This window comes from Poecilia latipinna, unplaced genomic scaffold (genome assembly GCF_001443285.1).
Source record: "Poecilia latipinna isolate Pla-1442-1.1 unplaced genomic scaffold, P_latipinna-1.0 Scaffold85, whole genome shotgun sequence".
NCBI lineage: Eukaryota > Metazoa > Chordata > Actinopteri > Cyprinodontiformes > Poeciliidae > Poecilia > Poecilia latipinna.
In genome coordinates, this window is record NW_015112701.1 from 566,715 (window position 1) to 585,422 (window position 18,708).

The 18,708-nt window shown below is 44.7% G+C and overlaps 1 protein-coding gene across 1 annotated transcript in view; it reads right to left on the bottom strand.

Annotated features, from left to right (window-relative positions):
• The window catches only part of LOC106939398 (protein jagged-1), a 61,008-nt gene extending 43,254 nt beyond the window's left edge, over positions 1–17,754 (bottom strand). Inside the window, exons 1-2 of the mRNA XM_015021791.1 lie at positions 16,989–17,754; positions 9,959–10,306 (exon numbers count right to left, since the gene is read on the bottom strand). Of these exons, the coding sequence (XP_014877277.1) occupies positions 9,959–10,306; positions 16,989–17,117 (477 nt within the window). The 5' untranslated portion in view covers positions 17,118–17,754. The remainder of the gene's footprint in view (positions 1–9,958; positions 10,307–16,988) is intronic.
• Positions 17,755–18,708: the final 954 nt, after the last annotated feature.

Here is an 18,708-nt window from a genome sequence, read left to right on the forward strand (position 1 = left end):
GTCACAAAACAACGATATTATCTTTTATAGCAATATTTCTGGTACAATTTATCGTCCAGCAAAATCCACTAGATCGTGACGGATCTATTTCTCTGCTTGTTTCTGAAAACATTTAACTCTAAAGAACAGGATTATTTCAGCCATTAAAAAGTTCAGTTTTATCTCTTTACATGATAGATACCTTAGCGAAGAACCAGGCTATATTTGGATCTTTACACGTTTGGCTACTGACAAAAAAACAACCACATTTCAACTTTACCCAAAGCACATCAAAACAAACATGTAGGTGCATGATTTCTGTTCGCAGCGAAAAGTAGAAACTTTGCGCTTTAAAGAGGAAATTCAGTCGAACTTCTCTTTGTCTCATCCGGCCGCCTCCCTCTCCGTCTGAAAGTCACATTCCTGTGAGGTTAATTGGCCGCGGCCACTTCAAACGCCGTGGAACAACAGAGGGCTCTTGACATGCCGTGCGATGTCAGGCTGTCTCATCCTTATCCTGTCCGCCCATCAGCCACTGCTCCTCCTCCACCTCCTGCTGATTATGATTCTCTCAGCAGAGTGAGTAAGCCGCCATGAAACGCGCACTTCCACCCGAAGCACCTGTGCCCTTTCCTCTGAGATCATCGGCAGGCCTTCTCCTCCTCCTCCTCTGCTCCGTCTCTTCCCTCACTTCCTCTCCGCTCGCCGTTTCCCCTCCGTTCCGCCGCTTGCGACAACTTTCACACGTTATTCCCAGCTCGACCTCCTCCCTCGCATCCTCCATCGTAACCCAGCCTCCCTCGCTTCCACAGGAAATCACCCTTTTCCAGTCGACGGGCGCTTCACGCGTTAAGAGTCTGCTGAGTGGCATCGGCCGTATTATTATCTGGAAAATAGTCGGAGGACGACAACGTGTGTGTGCATCCTCACACTGCTGATTAATCTGCATCGAGGTGTGTGTGTGTGTAAGCTGTTGCACTTTGTAAGTCAAGTTGGTTTTGATGAACTAGCCTTAGCATTCATGTCCACCTCTGCTGACGAGAAGAGTCTGTGGCGTTGCAGAGAGAAAAGGGGAGGGTGTGAGCGGCCCATACATGAGCATGATTGACAGTTGTGCAGTTACAACATGGTGACAGTTTTAATAAATATGAAAAAATATATATTTTCATAAGAGTTACACATTGCAACTGTTGACAGTTGGGCCTCAGTGTCAGACCTGCAGACCGAACCTCCACCTCTGACCCTGACCTCTGACCTTGAGCCTCACATCCTGCTCCCGTGTTAACATGAGATCCGTGTCCAAACGTAAGCCTCTTCCTGGAACACCAGGCGGCAGTCAAGGCCTTACATGTTTTTTTTTTATATGCTGTCATAAAAAGCAGCTGAAATTGAATCACTAAAGCTGAGCATCGTCCAAAACGTTCCCCGCTGCAAGAACCCGAGTCCATCAGACCCGAGCCCGAGGCTGCAGGGGTAAAATCAGCAGTGAGTCATTGTCAAACATTTGACAATGACTGCTTAAAATGTTTGCGGTCGGTCCTGTTGAGCTTTGGCAACAAAGGAGACCACAGGGGAGGTAGAGGGGAGAAAAAACGCAGGTCCGCTGGGACTCGATCCGGCTGAAGATCTCAGGAGGGCAGCGACACACAAAACAAAAACAGCGGTTTAAATCTGCGTGTGGGGGCAAAGAAAGGAGAGGAGAGACGTGACGGGGTGAAAGACGTCAGAAGGACGGGCCCTGAAAGGAAACTATTGTTTGTAATTACAGCTTTGAGTCCATTTATACACCTGCGAGCCGCACACAAACGGAGACACTCGCTAATCTCACAATGATCGTGTAAATCAAACTCCTCTCTATTCTCTCTTCTTTTTTTTAAAGACTCTCGATCCAATTTGCACACAAATGAAATCATTAATGCGCGCCTCCCCCAGAGACGTTTACCCTATCTCTAAAAAACACCCACTTCAAATCCTGCTGGAAATTAACCTTTTGTGTGTGTGTGTGTGTGTGTGTGTGTGTGTGTGTGTGTGTGTGTGTGTGTGTGTGTGTGTGTGTGTGTGTGTGTGTGTGTGTGTGTGTGTGTGTGTGTGTGTGTGTGTGTGTGTGTGTGAGTGGATCCGGATGCATTCGGTGCATTTGGGTGTGTCTGTGGGAGGCAAATTAAAAGGATTGTGAAGAGAAAAGTGAGTCTGCAGATGTGTATGTTCAGACAGCGGTATCAGCATACATGCAGGTATGCAAGGCTGCACAGGAGAGTCAATTAGAGGGGGGGGTGAGGGGGGACAAAAGAGAGGAAAACACAAGCGACACACAGAGGAAGAGTGAAAGAGAAACTCCGGAGGGGAAAGAAAGCTCCGACTATGCTCGTCTACGTTCGTTTCTCTTCAGCGGTTTCCCTCTGCTCGGCTCCCACACAGCAGGAATGTGCAGGTTGCAACAATGGCTGTGTGTCTCCATCACATGCTATGAGAACGAACGAATGAGGCCGCCCTCTGTTCAAAACCCGGAGACTAAAGTGCATTCATTTTACTACTCTAAGCATAATTAAGGAACTCGACTGCCGGGGTGCTTTCATTTTTGAAATTTCTCACGTTCACTTTTTATTCTGTCCGATGAAAGTCTCGTCCCGCACCGAGATCGAAATGTCCGGCAGATACATTTACAGTCCAATTTGGATATGAAGAACGCTGCAGCTCATAGAGAGGAGGGGGGGACGCGTAACGGGTTAGAGCTGAAATAACTGTGTTATTAGAACTGTAAGACCGAGACAGAAACCCACTGATGTTTAATATTCTGCTGCTACAATCCATTCAAAGGCTTTTTTTTTTATTGTTTACTTTCATAACCAAATTATATAATGGCCAGATGGTCATTTGTAGAAATGTCCAGCTGGCCAATTGGTAGGCAATACAGAAAACCTTTTGAAACCTGGATTCCCTCCACTGCATTTATCTCCTTTGACCTCTACAGGAGGCGACGGTCTGCTACCAACACCGAGTTACACCAGCACACACATAGAGCTGCAGATAAAACTGCCGGGTACATGGAGGTGTTTGGGGATTTGTTTGGTTTACAACCAGACCTGCAGCAACGAACGAATGAAATCAATAAAAATCGATTAATAAAAGTTTTGGCAAATAATTTCATTATTGATTCATGTTGAGGTCGCAGTCGTTCACTTGGTCAGTGCCAGCTGACTGATTTATGGATCAATCAAAAAAATAATAATAATAATTGACTGGTTAATCAAATATTAAAATAATCATTAGTTGCAGCCTGATCTACAACCGTACAGTAAACGCAGCGACTGCAGAGGAGGGGATCGACTATTACGAGTCCAGAAGTTTGGAGGAGGAAGTAATGATAGGTGAGCTGAAGCGTCTCATTTTACATTCAGAAAATAAAAAGATCACCATAACTTTGAATAATTGTTAAATATAGACAGACAGTAAGTTCAATAATTACTACAATAAATTACTGCAAAATGGTCACAGATTACACCTTTTAGTGAAACGACGTGAAGTTGATGAGAATGAAACGGGACAAGATGCTAGCAATGTTTTTATAGGAGGCGAAAGTTCACTGTTTGGTGTTCACAGATAAAGTGAAAGGTTTCATAAGTATTTTTAGTTCGTAGCGAGAGACGCAGTCCAGATCCAACGGAGAAATAAACCAGATACAAACCATAAACTGTGGCGTTCTCTCAGTATTTATCAATCAGTCGTATCTTCACGGTTTCTGTTTTTCTTTCCTCTGAACCATAAAAAAAGAACTTAAAGGGCTTTTTTAATTTCATTTCCAGCTCATCTGAAGTTTGGACGTCCAGAGGTTGACTGAGGCTAAGGTTAAGAAGCGATGCCTTCCCATGAGGAAAACTTTTACAGCCGGCATCGGACAACCTGGACAAGCTTTAGACATTTTTTCCTCATTTCCATCATTTTTGCTCAGACACAGTCACCTCTAATCCTCACATCTGTGCAGAAAATGTTAAAAATGAGAAGAAATGTTCTTCTGTTGTATTTTTGGGGGGGCACAGAAGGTATCCAGACATTTTTTTTTTTTTTTTTTGCACAATATGTTATCTTGATACGGATGTTTTCAAACTGAGAAGAAAAATTGTGAGGCTTAAAACAGCCTCCAAACATTTAGCTACTAGAGATAAATAAAACCCATTTTTTCCTCAAAGAAAAAAAAGCTTCAACTCTGATTTAAGTCTCTCTGCTGTCTGCAAAGGCGTTGCAATAATAACTTTAATTACTGTAATATCCATAAGGCTGCTGTGACAGATGAATATTTTTGGGCCGTATGTGAGCACTTAAATGTAATTACTTCCTGTTAAAAGCTCCATGACTGAGGGGACGGTCCCTGCTTTTAGTGCTTGACCTTCTTCCCATGTTTTCAGCACACACACACACACACACACACACACACACACACACACACACACACACACACACATATGTCACTTATAATTGTCGCAAAAATATTGATTACACTGTGTAACAGCTTCTGACAGTAAATCATATTTCTCAAACACCAGGTGTTTCAGATTAATATCAAAGATGCAAACTAGATTATTTGATGCAAAAACTTTTATTTTTTTTTCCTTTCATGTTTACGATACTTAAGGACGCGGTGAGGAAAAACTTAGAAATGTGAACACGATCGCTGTTATCAGCCTGGATTCCTTTTCCTAACATGAAATTGAACTTCACTGATAATTTTCTGAGGTTGAATGACGGCATTCAAACGCTCGGGGAAGCTTTCTGTTCTCTCACGCTTCCACATCCAGGAACAAACTCTGTGACTCGGCGAGAAGCCGGGGCGGTTTACTGCAACGCATTTGCATGATGGAAGCAGTTTGCATGTCGCTTTGAGAAGAAGGAGATTGCATGTGCAGCGCACGGTCCATTTTCTCATCTCATGCGTTTCTTTTAGAAGCAAAAATCATCCGAGTTGAGTCATTTTTAATGTACTAAAACTAGCAGGTATTTCCTTGAGTTTGGTTTTACGTTACTGCAGCTTGGATTTGGTGCTTTGCTGCAATGTTTGCTTTGTGTCAACACACACACTGTTAGGTTCCGTGTTTCTGTGTGTTTATTTTTGAGTTTCTCTGTGTTCCTGTGAGTCTCTGTCCTGTCCTCCCCGTTGATTGCTCCCCAGGTGTGTCTCGTTCCCTTAATTACCCCGTGTGTATTTAAACCCACCTGTTGTCTGTGTTCCTGGTCGGGTCCTTGTCTATCGTCGTTTGTTGTCGTAGTTCGCCAGTAGAACTGTAAAGTCCTGGTTTGTCTAACGTCTCAGTTTTTGTGTTACTTGCGCTCCAGTAGAACTGTTTAGTCCTGGTAGTGTCAGCTCTCGTGTCTAGTCCTGTGATTCAGTTGCTACCGGTACTTAGCTGTGTGCTAGTTTCTGCCGTGCTGCCTGTATGGACTGCTGAGCTTTATTTTCACCATTAAATTCTTTATCTTCACCCTACCTGGGTTCTCAGCGTCTCTCCTCACCACTTCAACCCGCAATTCTTGACACACACCTTTATTCATGATGAAAATGAATAAATGAGAAGCAGCCAGAGTCCAAAGAATGGGTTTAAAAGGCATTATAAAGAATTAATAATCAAGCTCTACAATATCTATAAATGATCAGTATTTAATAAGCGTTCCCCATTTCCTCGTTCACAGCTCGCACTGCTCCATCGCTTATGTAAATTATTTTTGTTGACTCAATGAAGCTACTATAAATATATATTTATCGCTTGTTGCTAAAGGTTTCCATGTCCAACACTCACAGCTACTCTTCAGTAAACTCACATTTTGTCCCTGTTTTTGTCGTACCTAGCAAGCGGTATCCTTTAGCGCTAAGCTAACTTTTCGGATGTATCCTCCCTGTTTTGATATGACTCGTTGATAATTTGCCATCCAACATGTTTCAGTTCAGTTTCACTGAATTTTGTGGAGAAAACAGAACCGACAGAAAAGGATGTTCTTGTGGCTCAAGTAAGAACATCTAGAAACCAACACGTCATTCCCTGATCTAAACAAATTCAAGTCTCTACAAAACCTTTTCTGACTTGTAAAATCAGTCCTGACAGAAACTGTCCTCAAGCTCCATATTTTCAGCAGGACAATAACATAAATCAGCCCAGTAAGTTTCCCTTTTTTGGAGTGGCCTAGCCAAAGTCTGGGCTTAACTTGAGGCGAGAAACGACCTTAAACTGTCTTTTCCTCTTCATCAATAAAACCATAATTTAAAAAAATATATATATATATTTGTCTCTTCTTGGGTTATCTTTTTGTTCTATTTTGGATTACCTGAAACATTTGTGACAAAAACAAAACAAAACAAAACAAACAAAAAAAAAAACAGAAGAAATCTGAAAAGATGCAAACACTTTTTTACTTCAAAGAATGTCCAATTGACCTTAATGATTTCACTGAAGTATTTAAGAGAAATTCCTTTATTCTTCAATGACTTTAATTAGTATTAGGGACGAAAAAATGATCAAAAACACTTTAAAATCCTACAGGAAAGCAGGATAATCAGGCTGTTTCATAACTCTAAACCCTAAATATTCCAGCAGCAGACAGTGAGATAAATAAAGCGAATCCCTCATAAAGGTAAAAACAGGCGATGTCCTCTGCCAGCCTGCCTCCTTCCACTCAGTGTTTATTTGTTTCTGCTCGACAGAAGCTAATTAAGTGCTTTCATGTCAGCTTGCTTTGCTCCTCTCATTGTTTAAAGCAGAGCTAATACCTACAGAGACAGAGCTTCAAGAAATGACTTATGCTATGAAGTCTTTGAACTTGTCAAATCTCAGCTGAAAAAAAGAAAAAAGAAAAAAAGAAAACCCAGACTGTTGATTGTCTGTTCCTCTGGGGGCCGAGAACAAGTCGTGCTGCTCAGGATCACAGATTTTCCAGGAGGCGACAAAAACAAAACTTGATTTTTTTTTTTTTTTTAACGTTCAAAACCAGACCAAAAAAAAAAGTATAGGATTTAGATTTATAAGGAAAAAAGTCCTAACACGGACTGAGAGCAGCTTAAAGGGGATGACACCTGGCCTTGATCGCATCAGGCACAAAGCAAATACAACGAATTACAATCATGCCCACATTCATAAGCAAATGCACATATTTCCCTGGAGAGATTAGAGGAGGGAGGGCAGGAGGACAGAGAGAGAGCTCACCTTACCTCATAATGACTCGGCTCACCTGTTGATCCCCTCACCTGGGGCAGGGGGATCCCCCCCCCCCCCCCGGCTCATAGAGATGGCCGGATAAAGCCGTCCTTTCAGCTGAGGCTGCCACGGAGCGCCCCGATCCGGCCCGCCCCACGGCGCGGCCCTGAAACCGATCCAGGTAGGCTTTCTCACGGAGAAACTTTCTCACACTCGCACCTGCCAATCACACACCTCCCCGGAGAGCGGGACTAGGGGGACGAAGCTCGGCGCTCACGCAGCGTGCATCCAGCACGCCCAGATGCAAATGGCACACAGATAAGGGAAGATAATTGGCTCTGGGACAGCGAGTCTCACAGGTAAACGGGCCGATACCGATCACAGGGAAGAAACCTAAGCTGGTCCTGTGTAGCGTTCGTGTGTGCAGGTGTATTAAAGGGACAGGGAGCTTTATCCTCATCAGGTAAATCAAACAGTTTTTTAGTGCGGAGACTCCGACACGCTGGAGGAGTGAAGGAAACATGTTTCCCCACATCACACACATTTTTACAACATGCCACGATTATAGAGCTTAAACTGTGGAAAGCGTCGAGATAAAAACCGAACCCGCCATGTAGGGAGCAAACTAGGAAACAATCACAAGGAGAAGAGAGGAGGAGGAGAAGGAGGAAGAGGAGGAATCCTTTTAGCCAAAAACTAAAATAAAATCCATAAAGTCCCGCAGAAAATTATGGATCTGCCAAGTCATTTTAGAGGGATTCTCTTGAGCTTTAAACGAGCATTAGCTGCTAATGGAGTCTGAAAAGGAAGCAGCTTCTGTGTCTTTAATTCACCCAAGCTGTGCTTGTTGGGGTTTTTTTAAATGTTAATAATGAAAACATGTGGAGGGAAATAAAGGAAAAAAAGAAAAAAAAGATGGCTGGAGAGGGGAATGAAAAAGCCGAGCTCAATAATCAATAAACCTTTTGGCCACTCTGGTGTTCTGTTTTGTCATTAAATTACTCTTTCATTCACGGATGTCGAGTCTGGCAGCCAGGAGCAGGAAGTTCAAAAAGCTCCCGAAAGAGCAAAAGTGAAAACATTTGGATGGACGGAAGAAAGAGAGAAAAACCGAGGAAACCAGTGGATGGAAAAACAGGACTGAACAAATTGGCAAACAAACCGACCCCAACATGCATCCCTCTAGGTGCTACAAATAACCTTCATAAATGAAACTAAATACACAGAGCGACTGTGGATTATCGATATTGCTAATCTATATCTGATAATCATAAACAAATATCCGCTGTTGATCGATTTTATGTTTCATGTTACAGGCACCTTGTGCAACTTGTGCAACTTTTGTTTGATCAATCTGGGTTTTTCCCAAACAATCAAAGTTTTTTTGTTTCGTTGTTGTCACAGGAGACCGTCTGATAAAATTGCTTCTAACAGGAAAAGCTGCACAGACAATATTTAATTCACACAAAATAAAAATGTACCTTTGTGTTGAGCAGCTGGAACCCCACTGAGATATGCTACCACTACATATCAACAAGTCGTATCAAAACAGAGTAAACACGCTAATGCTATATAGCACTTCAGCAGACTTCAAGGTTCAAGATTCACCTATTTGTGGATTTTTCTGGAAGATATTTTATTATTTATTATTATTTAAAATGTTTGGAGAAGAAAATGCAGCTTGGGAAGCTGACATATGAATTATTGTTTAGTTGGTGAGTACAGCTAATTAACATCTGGAGCCTCCATGGCTCTGATTAGTCACCAACTCCAAAGGATTAATATTACCTCCAGTCAGACGATACATGTTGGTAAAATGAAAAGATTATTTTTTTAAACCTAAATCTGCTAGAGGTATTAATAATTATGAGCCTAAATTAACTTGATGACTCAAATGTTTCATCTGAAATGACTCAAATCAGCATTGGAGGACAAACTCTCTAGTTTGATGGCAGATCAAATCTGCTGCCTTCAAACAAACAAATCTGGCATCAAAATATTCCTGCTTTCCTTCTTAAAGTGTCATTGGGAAGAGATGGGGGGGGAAAAAAGGAGAAAATGTTGAGCCCAGCTCATCAAACCATTTGATGACAATTTAGTCTTTAATTGGCATCTATTTTTAAGTATCCCGCATGCAGGCATGCAGATCGAGAGGTTTATTTAGTTAGATTTTATGTTTTAAACGCACTGATGATCCCAGAAAGCAGCAGCCATTATCACCCCAAGAGGCTCTCAGCAGATGACAGCTGAGGGTTTCCCAGAATGAACTGAAGCTGATGTGGAAGGCGCTCATCTAGACGTGGCAAATATACTCACTTCAAAATAAATAAATAAATAAATAAATAAATCCAAGCATGGATAAACAGCCATGATTGTTTCCTGTCACAAAACAGCGACGGTAAAGTGTTTGGACTCCTCACTGCACGCTCAAGGTCAGGAGAGAGAGAGAAAAAAAGGGAGGCCTAATAAAAGCCAGTGTTTGTGTTGAAATTAAGATTTTTTTCTCCCGAGTAATAAAAAAAAAATGGATTTTTGCTTTGCGTTTCCGAAGAGAAGGCATCTCTTCTCATAAAGAGACATTTAGCTGAAATCGGGGAGCTGTGTGGTGAAAGCTGCTGTAATGGCTCCCAGTAATAGAAAAGCAACATCATGTGAACTCTGACAGCGAGGGGTTATCATCACTCCAATCTAGCCTTGGTTCGAGAGGATTGTATTATACTTGAAGCTTAGCCTGTTCCCTTGGTAACCATACTGGTAACAAGCACATCCCCCACCCCATCCTCCATCCCAGTAGTACTTACTGGCCAGGCATATTTGAAGTGAATGGAGATGTGTCCGTTAGTCCCATCATCTCCTCCTCCTCCTCCACCTCCTCCGGGTTCGTGTCCTCGGTGCCGGTGCGACAGGGAGTTTCCGCCCAGGACGCCCGTGGTGCCGGACCCGAAGGTGCATGTCCCCGTGGGGACCACCCGGGCCTGGTACTCCTTGAGGCAGGCGTGGAAGAAGGTGTCGCACTGGTCCCGGGCAGAGCAGCGCTGGCCGCCGGCGCCGCCGGCCTGCAGGTCGCAACAGTCTCCGTCCTGCAGGAGGCCCTGCGGGTTGTGGAAGTGACGGATCTGGAGCTCGAACATCCCGGCGGCGCGCACAGCCTGGACCGGGAGAGAGAGGGCAGAAAGTAATAGAGCGATAAGGAGGCGCGAAAACATGGAAACTCTCAGAAAGAAAGTTGTTCCTCAGAGCTCCGAGTCAACTTTAAGCTTCCTTCCCGGCTAAATCTGACGCGGGCTGACTGAACAGTGGAGCGTTTTCTGGGTTAGTTTGATTTGTTCAACAAAAGCAGGACCCCCCGCGGAGGACCTCTGCAGCAGTACGCTCTCTAATCACAATGAGAGCCGCTGGTGCTTCAGCTCCCGCTGAGCTTCTGCATCCCGCAGAAGGTTTACACCATTAGAGAAGAGAGCGAACCTCTGTGTTGTCATATTCACGCATATGCTGCTGTTTTCAAACACATCCACCACCTTGCAGATGTTTTCATGCCCCTTGAACTTTTCCACGTTTTGTGACGACGCAGCTACAATTGTCAGCGTGTCTTAGTCGGGTTTGTGTCCCACTGGGAAGAGGAAGGAAAATGATCACTGGTTTTTACTGCAGCTCCAGTTTTGTATGTCTACAGATTTAAATTTGTCTCCACTCTTCTGAGCCTCCATCAGGTTAATCGAGGGAATCGGAGAAGACTGATTCCTGACAGATTTTCAAGTAGATGTAAGTTTGGACTTTGACTAGGCCGTGTGTTTGGGATCATCGTTCTGATGGAAGGGGATCCTCTCTGGGTCTCTGGTCTTTTCTTTTCCAGCCTCCCAAAACGGTTTTCTACCGGCATCAGCCCAGATTTAGATCTATTTATCTTCCCCACAGCATCCTGCTGCCACCACCGTGTCTCAAACTGCAGATGATGTGTTCAGAGTAAAGAGAAGTGATGGTTTCCCTCAACAAGTAGGAGCTTTGGATATTTTACACAAGCACCTGAGGCCTAAAAAACAAAAAAAAAAAAAAAAAAAAGACAAAGTATTTTTGTCTAGTTTAAATACACTTGAAATAAGACAACACTATTGTACTTTTTCATAAACACAAAGGAATTATCGACTTGAATCAAGCTCCTATGTCTTGCTGAAAGTTACTTCTAAGTCAGTTTTCTAAGATATCTGCACAGGAAACTCAACCAAAAATTCATCCCCTCAGGTGAGCTACATTTAAGTAGCAGGTTTTCCTCTGAAGGCGTCGCACTCTGTGCACTTTTTCAGGATTTTATTGGCAAAATAAAAAGTTTTTGGAGGGCATGTATAATTCATTGCTGGATGCTCTCTCTTCCAGCCAGAGAGAGAGAGAGAGAGAGAGACAAGTGAATCAGGAAAAAGAAAAAAAGAAGAAAAGAGAGAGAGAGACAGAGAGACATAACTCTGATTCCCACAACTCTGTCTGACCTCTGGAGGGGAAAAAACAAACTTTTCCATCTAAATTATGAACAGACACACCAAACACTCCTGCCATATAATCCTCCAACTGTTTATCTCCCCACTTCCTTTTGTTTGCCTCGTCCCCTTCTCTTTCTTTGCTATGTGCGGCCGCCACTCCCTTCTTATTCTTCCCTCATGTCCTCATCCCCAGGGGGAAACTCTGGATTCTCCTCCTCCTACTCTTCCTCCTCCTCACTTCTTTCTCAATGCGAAGCTGTGATGTTCCTGTCATTTCTCTCCCGGCGGCGACAATCGGCCGCTCTGCTTTGTGTCCGTCGGCTCATTTCATTCTCGGGGTTGGCTCCTTATTTGTAGACGAGCAGACGATTCGCTCACACACACACACACACACACACACACATATGCCGGAGTTAATAAGACCCCCTGAGATTCCCGGAGCAGAAGGGTCAGGTATGTGTGCGTGGCAAGAAGGGGGAAAGTGTGTGCCTCTTTCTTTTTTTTTCTTTTTTTTGCAAAAATAAACCCGCCATAATCTGAGTTTGCCAGTAAAGCCCTTGCTGATCCACAGACATCGCGGCTACGCAGCTCCGATAATCGGAGCTGTGAACCCAAAGAGCGGCTGTGAACCCGATCGTATGCGACGCGGTCCCAAGCCGAGCCAAAAATCGGCCCATTGTTAAAGAGCGAGTGTCCCCCCGCTGCACCCGGGGTCCCTGGGTGGGTGGGGGCGAGGGGGTCCGGGGCCTGAAGAGAGAAGTGGAGGAGGGTGGGTGGACTTGGCTACATCAAAAGGCCTGCGGAGATACAGTGGCGCTCATCACTCCACATCCTCCTTTCTTCCTCTCCTCCGCTCGCTGCCGGAGCCATTCCCCGCATACCAGCGTTTCAGCGCTCAGTCGGGGCCGAGACAGCGAGACAGAGGGGTCTGAGACGGGGGGGCCCCCCGGCCCGCTCGGCAGGAGACCCCCGGCACTTAGAGGCGCACACAGAAAGGTCCCCCCGCCATTGAAAAGACGGATATTTATGGCTCAGTAATGGAACCGACCGTTAAAGGAAGAGGAGGCCTGAAAGCAGGCAGGGCGCAGAGGAGAAATGTGAAAGAGCTTAATCGCACAAAGTGTTTGTGCTCCAGTTTCTAGTGTAAACACACCAGTACACCTGAAGTAAGATAAAAATAAAAAAAATTAAAGTTATGAGTAACTTTTCAGCAAGATGTATGAGCTTGTCTAGTCAATAATATTGATGAGAAAGTTGTGGTTCCACTAGCAGATTATGTAACTTATAAAATTGAACTTTTTCATCAATATTAAGGAGTTGTTGACTTAAAGTAAGCTTCTACATTTGCTGAAAGGAAACTTTTCAGTCAGTTTTGTCTTGTTTTAAGTGTACTAAGATGTTTGCAGTAAAATAAATAGACTAGAGGACTTAGTGAGGTTTTGTGTTTTTGAAGTTCTTCTTTGTCAAATCGCTCAAGTTCAGTCAGATTAGACGAAGAGCGTATTTGAACACCAAGTTTCAAGTCTTTCCACAGGTGTAAATCAGTCTGGACTTTGACTAGGCCATTCAGACACATGAATGCGGTTTGATCGGCTCTGGTCGTGGGTTTAGAGTCGTCGTCTCTCTGGAAAGTTAATGCTGATCAGCTCCCCTGCTTTTACTGCGAATCCCCACAGCATGACGACGCCTCCACCATGCTTACTTGCTCAGGGTGTTGGTTTTCACAGCATTTAGCAAATGGGATTAAAAGCTCAGCGTTGATCTCCCCTCAAATAATCAACAGTCAGATGGTTTTGTGGACGTCACATCAGTGAAACATGTGCAGATTTGTCCAGCTGAGCTGCAGCTCTCTGCATCCGCCCCAGAGTTGCTGGGAGCATAAGAAACTTAAATTGCTCTGTGTCCATCTTGAGGCTTTAAAGGTAGATTCATGCTTGGATTCCTGGATGGCTCATTGTTTTCGCTTGTCTTAACAAGACCTCCGCGGATCGCCCGCAGGTTGCTCAGAACGCTTCGGAAAAGCTTCTGACGAAAGTTCTCCAAGTTTTCACACGTTACAGTTCTGCTTATTTAAGTGGCACGCACTGCGAAGCAGCTCCAAAGTCCTCCGCCACGTCCGATTTCTGATTTATGGAGCTTCACATACAACGACTGTGTGATCAGGACCTGCCGCTGGCTTACAGCTGAGCTGAAGAAGAGGAGAAAAGCTTCACGATTGTAGACAACTTGTCATATTTTAAACCTGTTTTCGGTAAATGTTAGTTTAGTTGTTTGCTTTCAGTGAAGCACGTTGGGATTTTTGCCTTGAAATCGGCTCATTAATAAAATGTCAGTGTTTTCAGAAGGTGCCTTTGTTTCTGTCTTCAGTTTCTGCGTAACAAACTTCTGTTTGAATGTTTATCTACAGGTTCCTGAGGTGCAATTTATCTTCCATCGACCCTCAAAAAAAGAGGCACACAGACTAGAAGGCGGCCTGTGAAATCTGCAGATTTGCTCCTTTTCTTTCTTTGACATGATCCTGAAACTGAAAATCATTTTTTCTTGTTTAGCTTAAGAGTGTGTTGTCTGCAGAAGAATAACCCCACCCCCTCCCCCACTTCAATTCAAAAGAAGAAGCGTCCAATAATTATATTATGTGAAAAGAGAATGAAAAAACGTGATTCTCATTCATTTCTCTCTGTCTGTTTGAGCAAATTTACTACAAATGAACTTCAAAGATGTGCAACGAGTGGAGCTTTGATCTCCTCTCCAGACATTTTCTGCGAACCATAATTGCACAGCATGCTGGATCGTATGCTCTATTAAAAAAAAACATATTGCAGAGAAGATAAGACTGGAAGGACGGCTTTGTCTGATGAATCGCAGGTTCTGATACTTCTCTCTCTCCCCTGCGTTACAATGAAGAGGCGAAAACAGTTGCAGAGGGTCCTGACTCTGCAGTGCGGTCAGGAGCAAGAAGAAGAAGAAGAAGAACAAGAAGAAGAAGTGTGTTGTTGCTCAGCTGTGAAGGGGGCTGCAGAGGTGCAGAGCTGCCCCATGTTCAACATTCACACGCCCCGGAGTTGATTGGCCTGTGGCCCTGTGCTCCACACACACACACTCACACACACACACACACACCCAGGAGCACAGACGCTGTTTGTGAGCTCAGCGCTCAGAGCAAAGGAAAAAATGTGCTCACACACACACACCGGGGACCACCTCTCTGCCTGGTGGGTCCTGTCACACATCACAGCCGTCCTGTCAGCAGCGCGGCGCAAAAGGTGCAAGGATAATCATTTCTTTTCCCCCCCTTTCTCTCTCACAGGGGAAAAAAGTAGCATAAGACTTGGGTTTTTTTTATGCGACTCAATTCCTGAAGAATGTCAAGAAAAAGCCGAGAAAACACCAAAACAGATCTGCACACACGGTGTGATTGCTAAGGTGTTTACACACATTATGAACTTTGTCACAATGTGTCACGTCAACGCCGCAGATTTCAGCGAACTCGTATTAAGACACGGATGAGTAAAACGAATCTGAAAAGTGTGCGACGCATTTGTATTCAGCCACTCTGAGTCAGATCAGGGGGATGCACAGCTTCATCTCCTACCACAGACTTGATTAGATTCACGTCTGGACTTTGACTAGGGCGTCCCGACACAAATACGCTTTGATTTACGACTGAAACGATTAATCGGATGAATCGCAATGAATCGATTACTGAGATAATCGCCAACCAGTTTAGTCGTCGATTAATCGCTAACTGGAGTATTTGGACTCAAAAAATGGCCATTTGCTGACAGAACAGCATATTGAGAGCAGCAATTAAGCCAAAAACTGTTCAAAATATGAACATTTTGCATCTAGAGTAAAAAAAATATATATATATTTTCTTTCTTGTAACTATGTTAAACCTAAAACTCTTTGAGTGGGATGGTTTTAGCTTCACCTGGTTCAAATTTCAAAAAGAAAATCTCTCATTAAGCACCTTTCATTATGCAAATATTAATCAATTAATCAAAAAAAAAAAATCAACAGATCATCCCAACGCTGCATTGATGCTAAGTCAAGACTTTTACACCATTTAAAGTATTTTTAGCTGCAGATGCTCAAGTGAACACTACAGGAATGTCACGTTATTGCATTTTCTTCTTTAAAAAAGGAACCGAATTATTCGTCTATTTGGATATTTTTAATATATTCCTAATATTGCGTGTAGCTACACGAAAAATCTGCAGAATGAGTCAATTTTGACATCAAACTAATCGATTCATCATCAGGGTAATCAATTGAATAACCAATCACTAAAATAATTGTTAGCTGCTACTTTCCCGCCGACGCCGACCAGCTTCCACATCCCTGCTAAGAAGAAGCAACGCCCTCAGCATGACGCTGCCACCACCGTGCTTCACTGTGAAGCTGCTGTGGCCAAAAAGCTGAGCTTTTGCTTTCACCAACTCGTTCCCTGTGTCTCCTGCGGCTTGTGGCAAACCGCAAACATTGTTTGTGCCGATCCTTTTAAAGAACACACCGCCAACAGACTGTCCCGCCTGAGCTGCGGGTCTCTCCGACTCCTCCAGAGGTTTTTACTTGCCTCTGAGCAACCATTACCTCACCCGACCGGTCAGCTTACGGGGTCAAGTCTTTGCAGGTTTGCGGTTGGGAACGATTCATTATTTTTCCTCTCCCGCCGTCACTATTACGCACAGCTGTCGTGTCAGTGGAGTAACGCACATGCGGCTGTGTGGCGCGAAGGAGGATCAGGATCTGCGATTTGTCCGATTCGTGTGGGAGCGAAAAGCTCCTTTATGGCGCGGTGAGGTGGTCACCGGAGGGGGTGTGGTGGCTATAATTAAGGTGTTATCTCCGCTCCGTTACTCAGAAAGGATTCATCAAATTACCTCCGAGAGAAGAAGCTGTTTATTTGGAACATAAACCATCCAATTATTATTATTTTTTTCTTTCTTTAGGCCTGATTATACATACTCTCTGGTAAAACAGTGATAAATGCAAAAAACCTGGGGAAAAAAAACATCTTTTTTGCACCCTGATAGATGAACGATTTGTGTTTATTATTATTATTATTATTATTATTATTATTATTATTATTATTATTTCTGATAACTACAATCAGCCTCTGCTGACAGCAGGCTCGGCAGCGGGCTGAGACAACAGGTGGGCGCATCGCCATGGGAGCAGAAAGAGGGCAGCACAAAGCCGAGCTGGCGCGTGGACTTTACTGGTGGCTATTTCCACTCAGGTGTTCTCTAAAAGAAGAAAAAAAAAAAGAAACCACGCACCGAACTGCATTTGGCAAGTCAGCCTCGGGGCTTTGAGGTTCACGCCGCCCGAAATAGCACTTTAATCGTTTGCTTACCCGCGGCTGCAGCGTCAGGACGGCGAGAAGAATCACGGCCGGCTGCAGGTGGAGGCGCGCCCTCCGGAGCTTTACGCCTCCGCTTCCAGGACCCATCGGAGTTCTCCCGTGCGCTCTGGTGCTCTCCATCCCCGCGTCCAGGGAACTGGAGAGAACTGGAACAGTACGCTGTGCGCTCCGACGCTGGTGGTGGCACTCCTCTCCCTCTCTCTCTCTTTCCCCTCCTCCTCCTGCGTCTTCTCTGCGCGCAGGTCTCCTCTTCCTCAGACTCAAACCCTCAAACTCCCACAAGGCAACTTCATGGCGTCGAGAGAACTGGAACCCGCCGTGACCCCCTCTCTCCCTCCTCCCCCCTTTATCCCAGCTACTGCGCCCCAGCGAGCCCACCAGCCCGCATTTGCGCCTCCTGTCTAGATGTCAGCGCATAAATCCACATAGTTCAAGGGAACACTCTCCTTTTCCTGCCGCCACCTGCGCTAAGAGGATTTGAGGGTCCAATCTGCCTGCTCACTTGACTTGAACTCTCATCCCAATTAGATGACACTCTCTCTTCATCTCCGCCGTCTGTTTTCCGGGCTTGTTCCGCCGGGCAGAAATAACAAAAAGACGCCGATTCTTCAGGAAGAAACGTTCATCATCCAGAGCGCGAAGCGAATAAAAGTTGCATCTCTGCAGCGGAATTGCTCCTCTCTCTCTCTCTCTCTCTTTCTTTGCAGACTTCTCATGCAAGCGGCTGCATGGCCGTTTGGTTTGTGAACCCGATCCGAAGCCTGGAAGGGGCAGAGTCAGTGTGGGAAACAATGAGAGAGAGAGAGAGAGAGAGAGAGAGGCGCAAAGGGTGTGTCCTGAGGCAGGGAATATCCTTGTTTCAGACGGGATGGTCCCCAGAGCGCAGCAGAGCGCTCTCCTCTCCTCGTTGCCCCGCAGCCCACTTTACTCTTTTTGTCACATTTACACGTGGGATTACGGGCGATTCGACTCACGGACCCGCTTGAGTTTCCCCTCCACCTTTGGCGACACCTCCCTGGTTTCAGTCTTCCAGTTTCCCCTCCTCGGCTCCGCCGGGCCAATTAACTGCTGTCACAGCAGCCCTCTCTAAAAAAAGAGAGGAGACCTTCAAACTGAACCCACTTTATAGGAAAAGGGGCTCTTCCGCTGATCTAATGAAAACTGTTAACAGAAACGAGGAAAAACATGCATTACATGAGGAAGTTAGGGTTGTCAGCCCAGTGTGGCATGACCTAGGGGGCGTCACAGTCCACTCATCCATTTCACAAAACCCGTCAAGATGGTATTAACACTTCATTTTGCTCTCTCCACGTTTTGTCAAACGACTGATCACTGAGGAAGTAGCTCCAGACTTGCATTTTTCAGATACACCACTTGTCTGACATTTCTGACTCAAACGGCTTCACACCTCTTCTTCTCTATGTAGACAGGCTCTCCAGAGTCCTGCTAATGACCTGATTGTTTGATTCAGGTGTGTTGCAGCAGATGCACATCTAAAAGCCCTCAAGGACTGGTATGGAGTTTGGCCTTGTGTTATGCCACGTAAGGAGAGTCCTGACGTGTACTGAAGAGAGTCGGGTCAAAGACATACGGTTGGTGCAACCGGCCCATCACAGAATTTAAAAGTCAAACAGGAACCAGAAACCATTTCCGATGAGAAGACTATGGAAATCAAATCTACTGAGTTAAATCTGATGCACTTCCTCAGTGA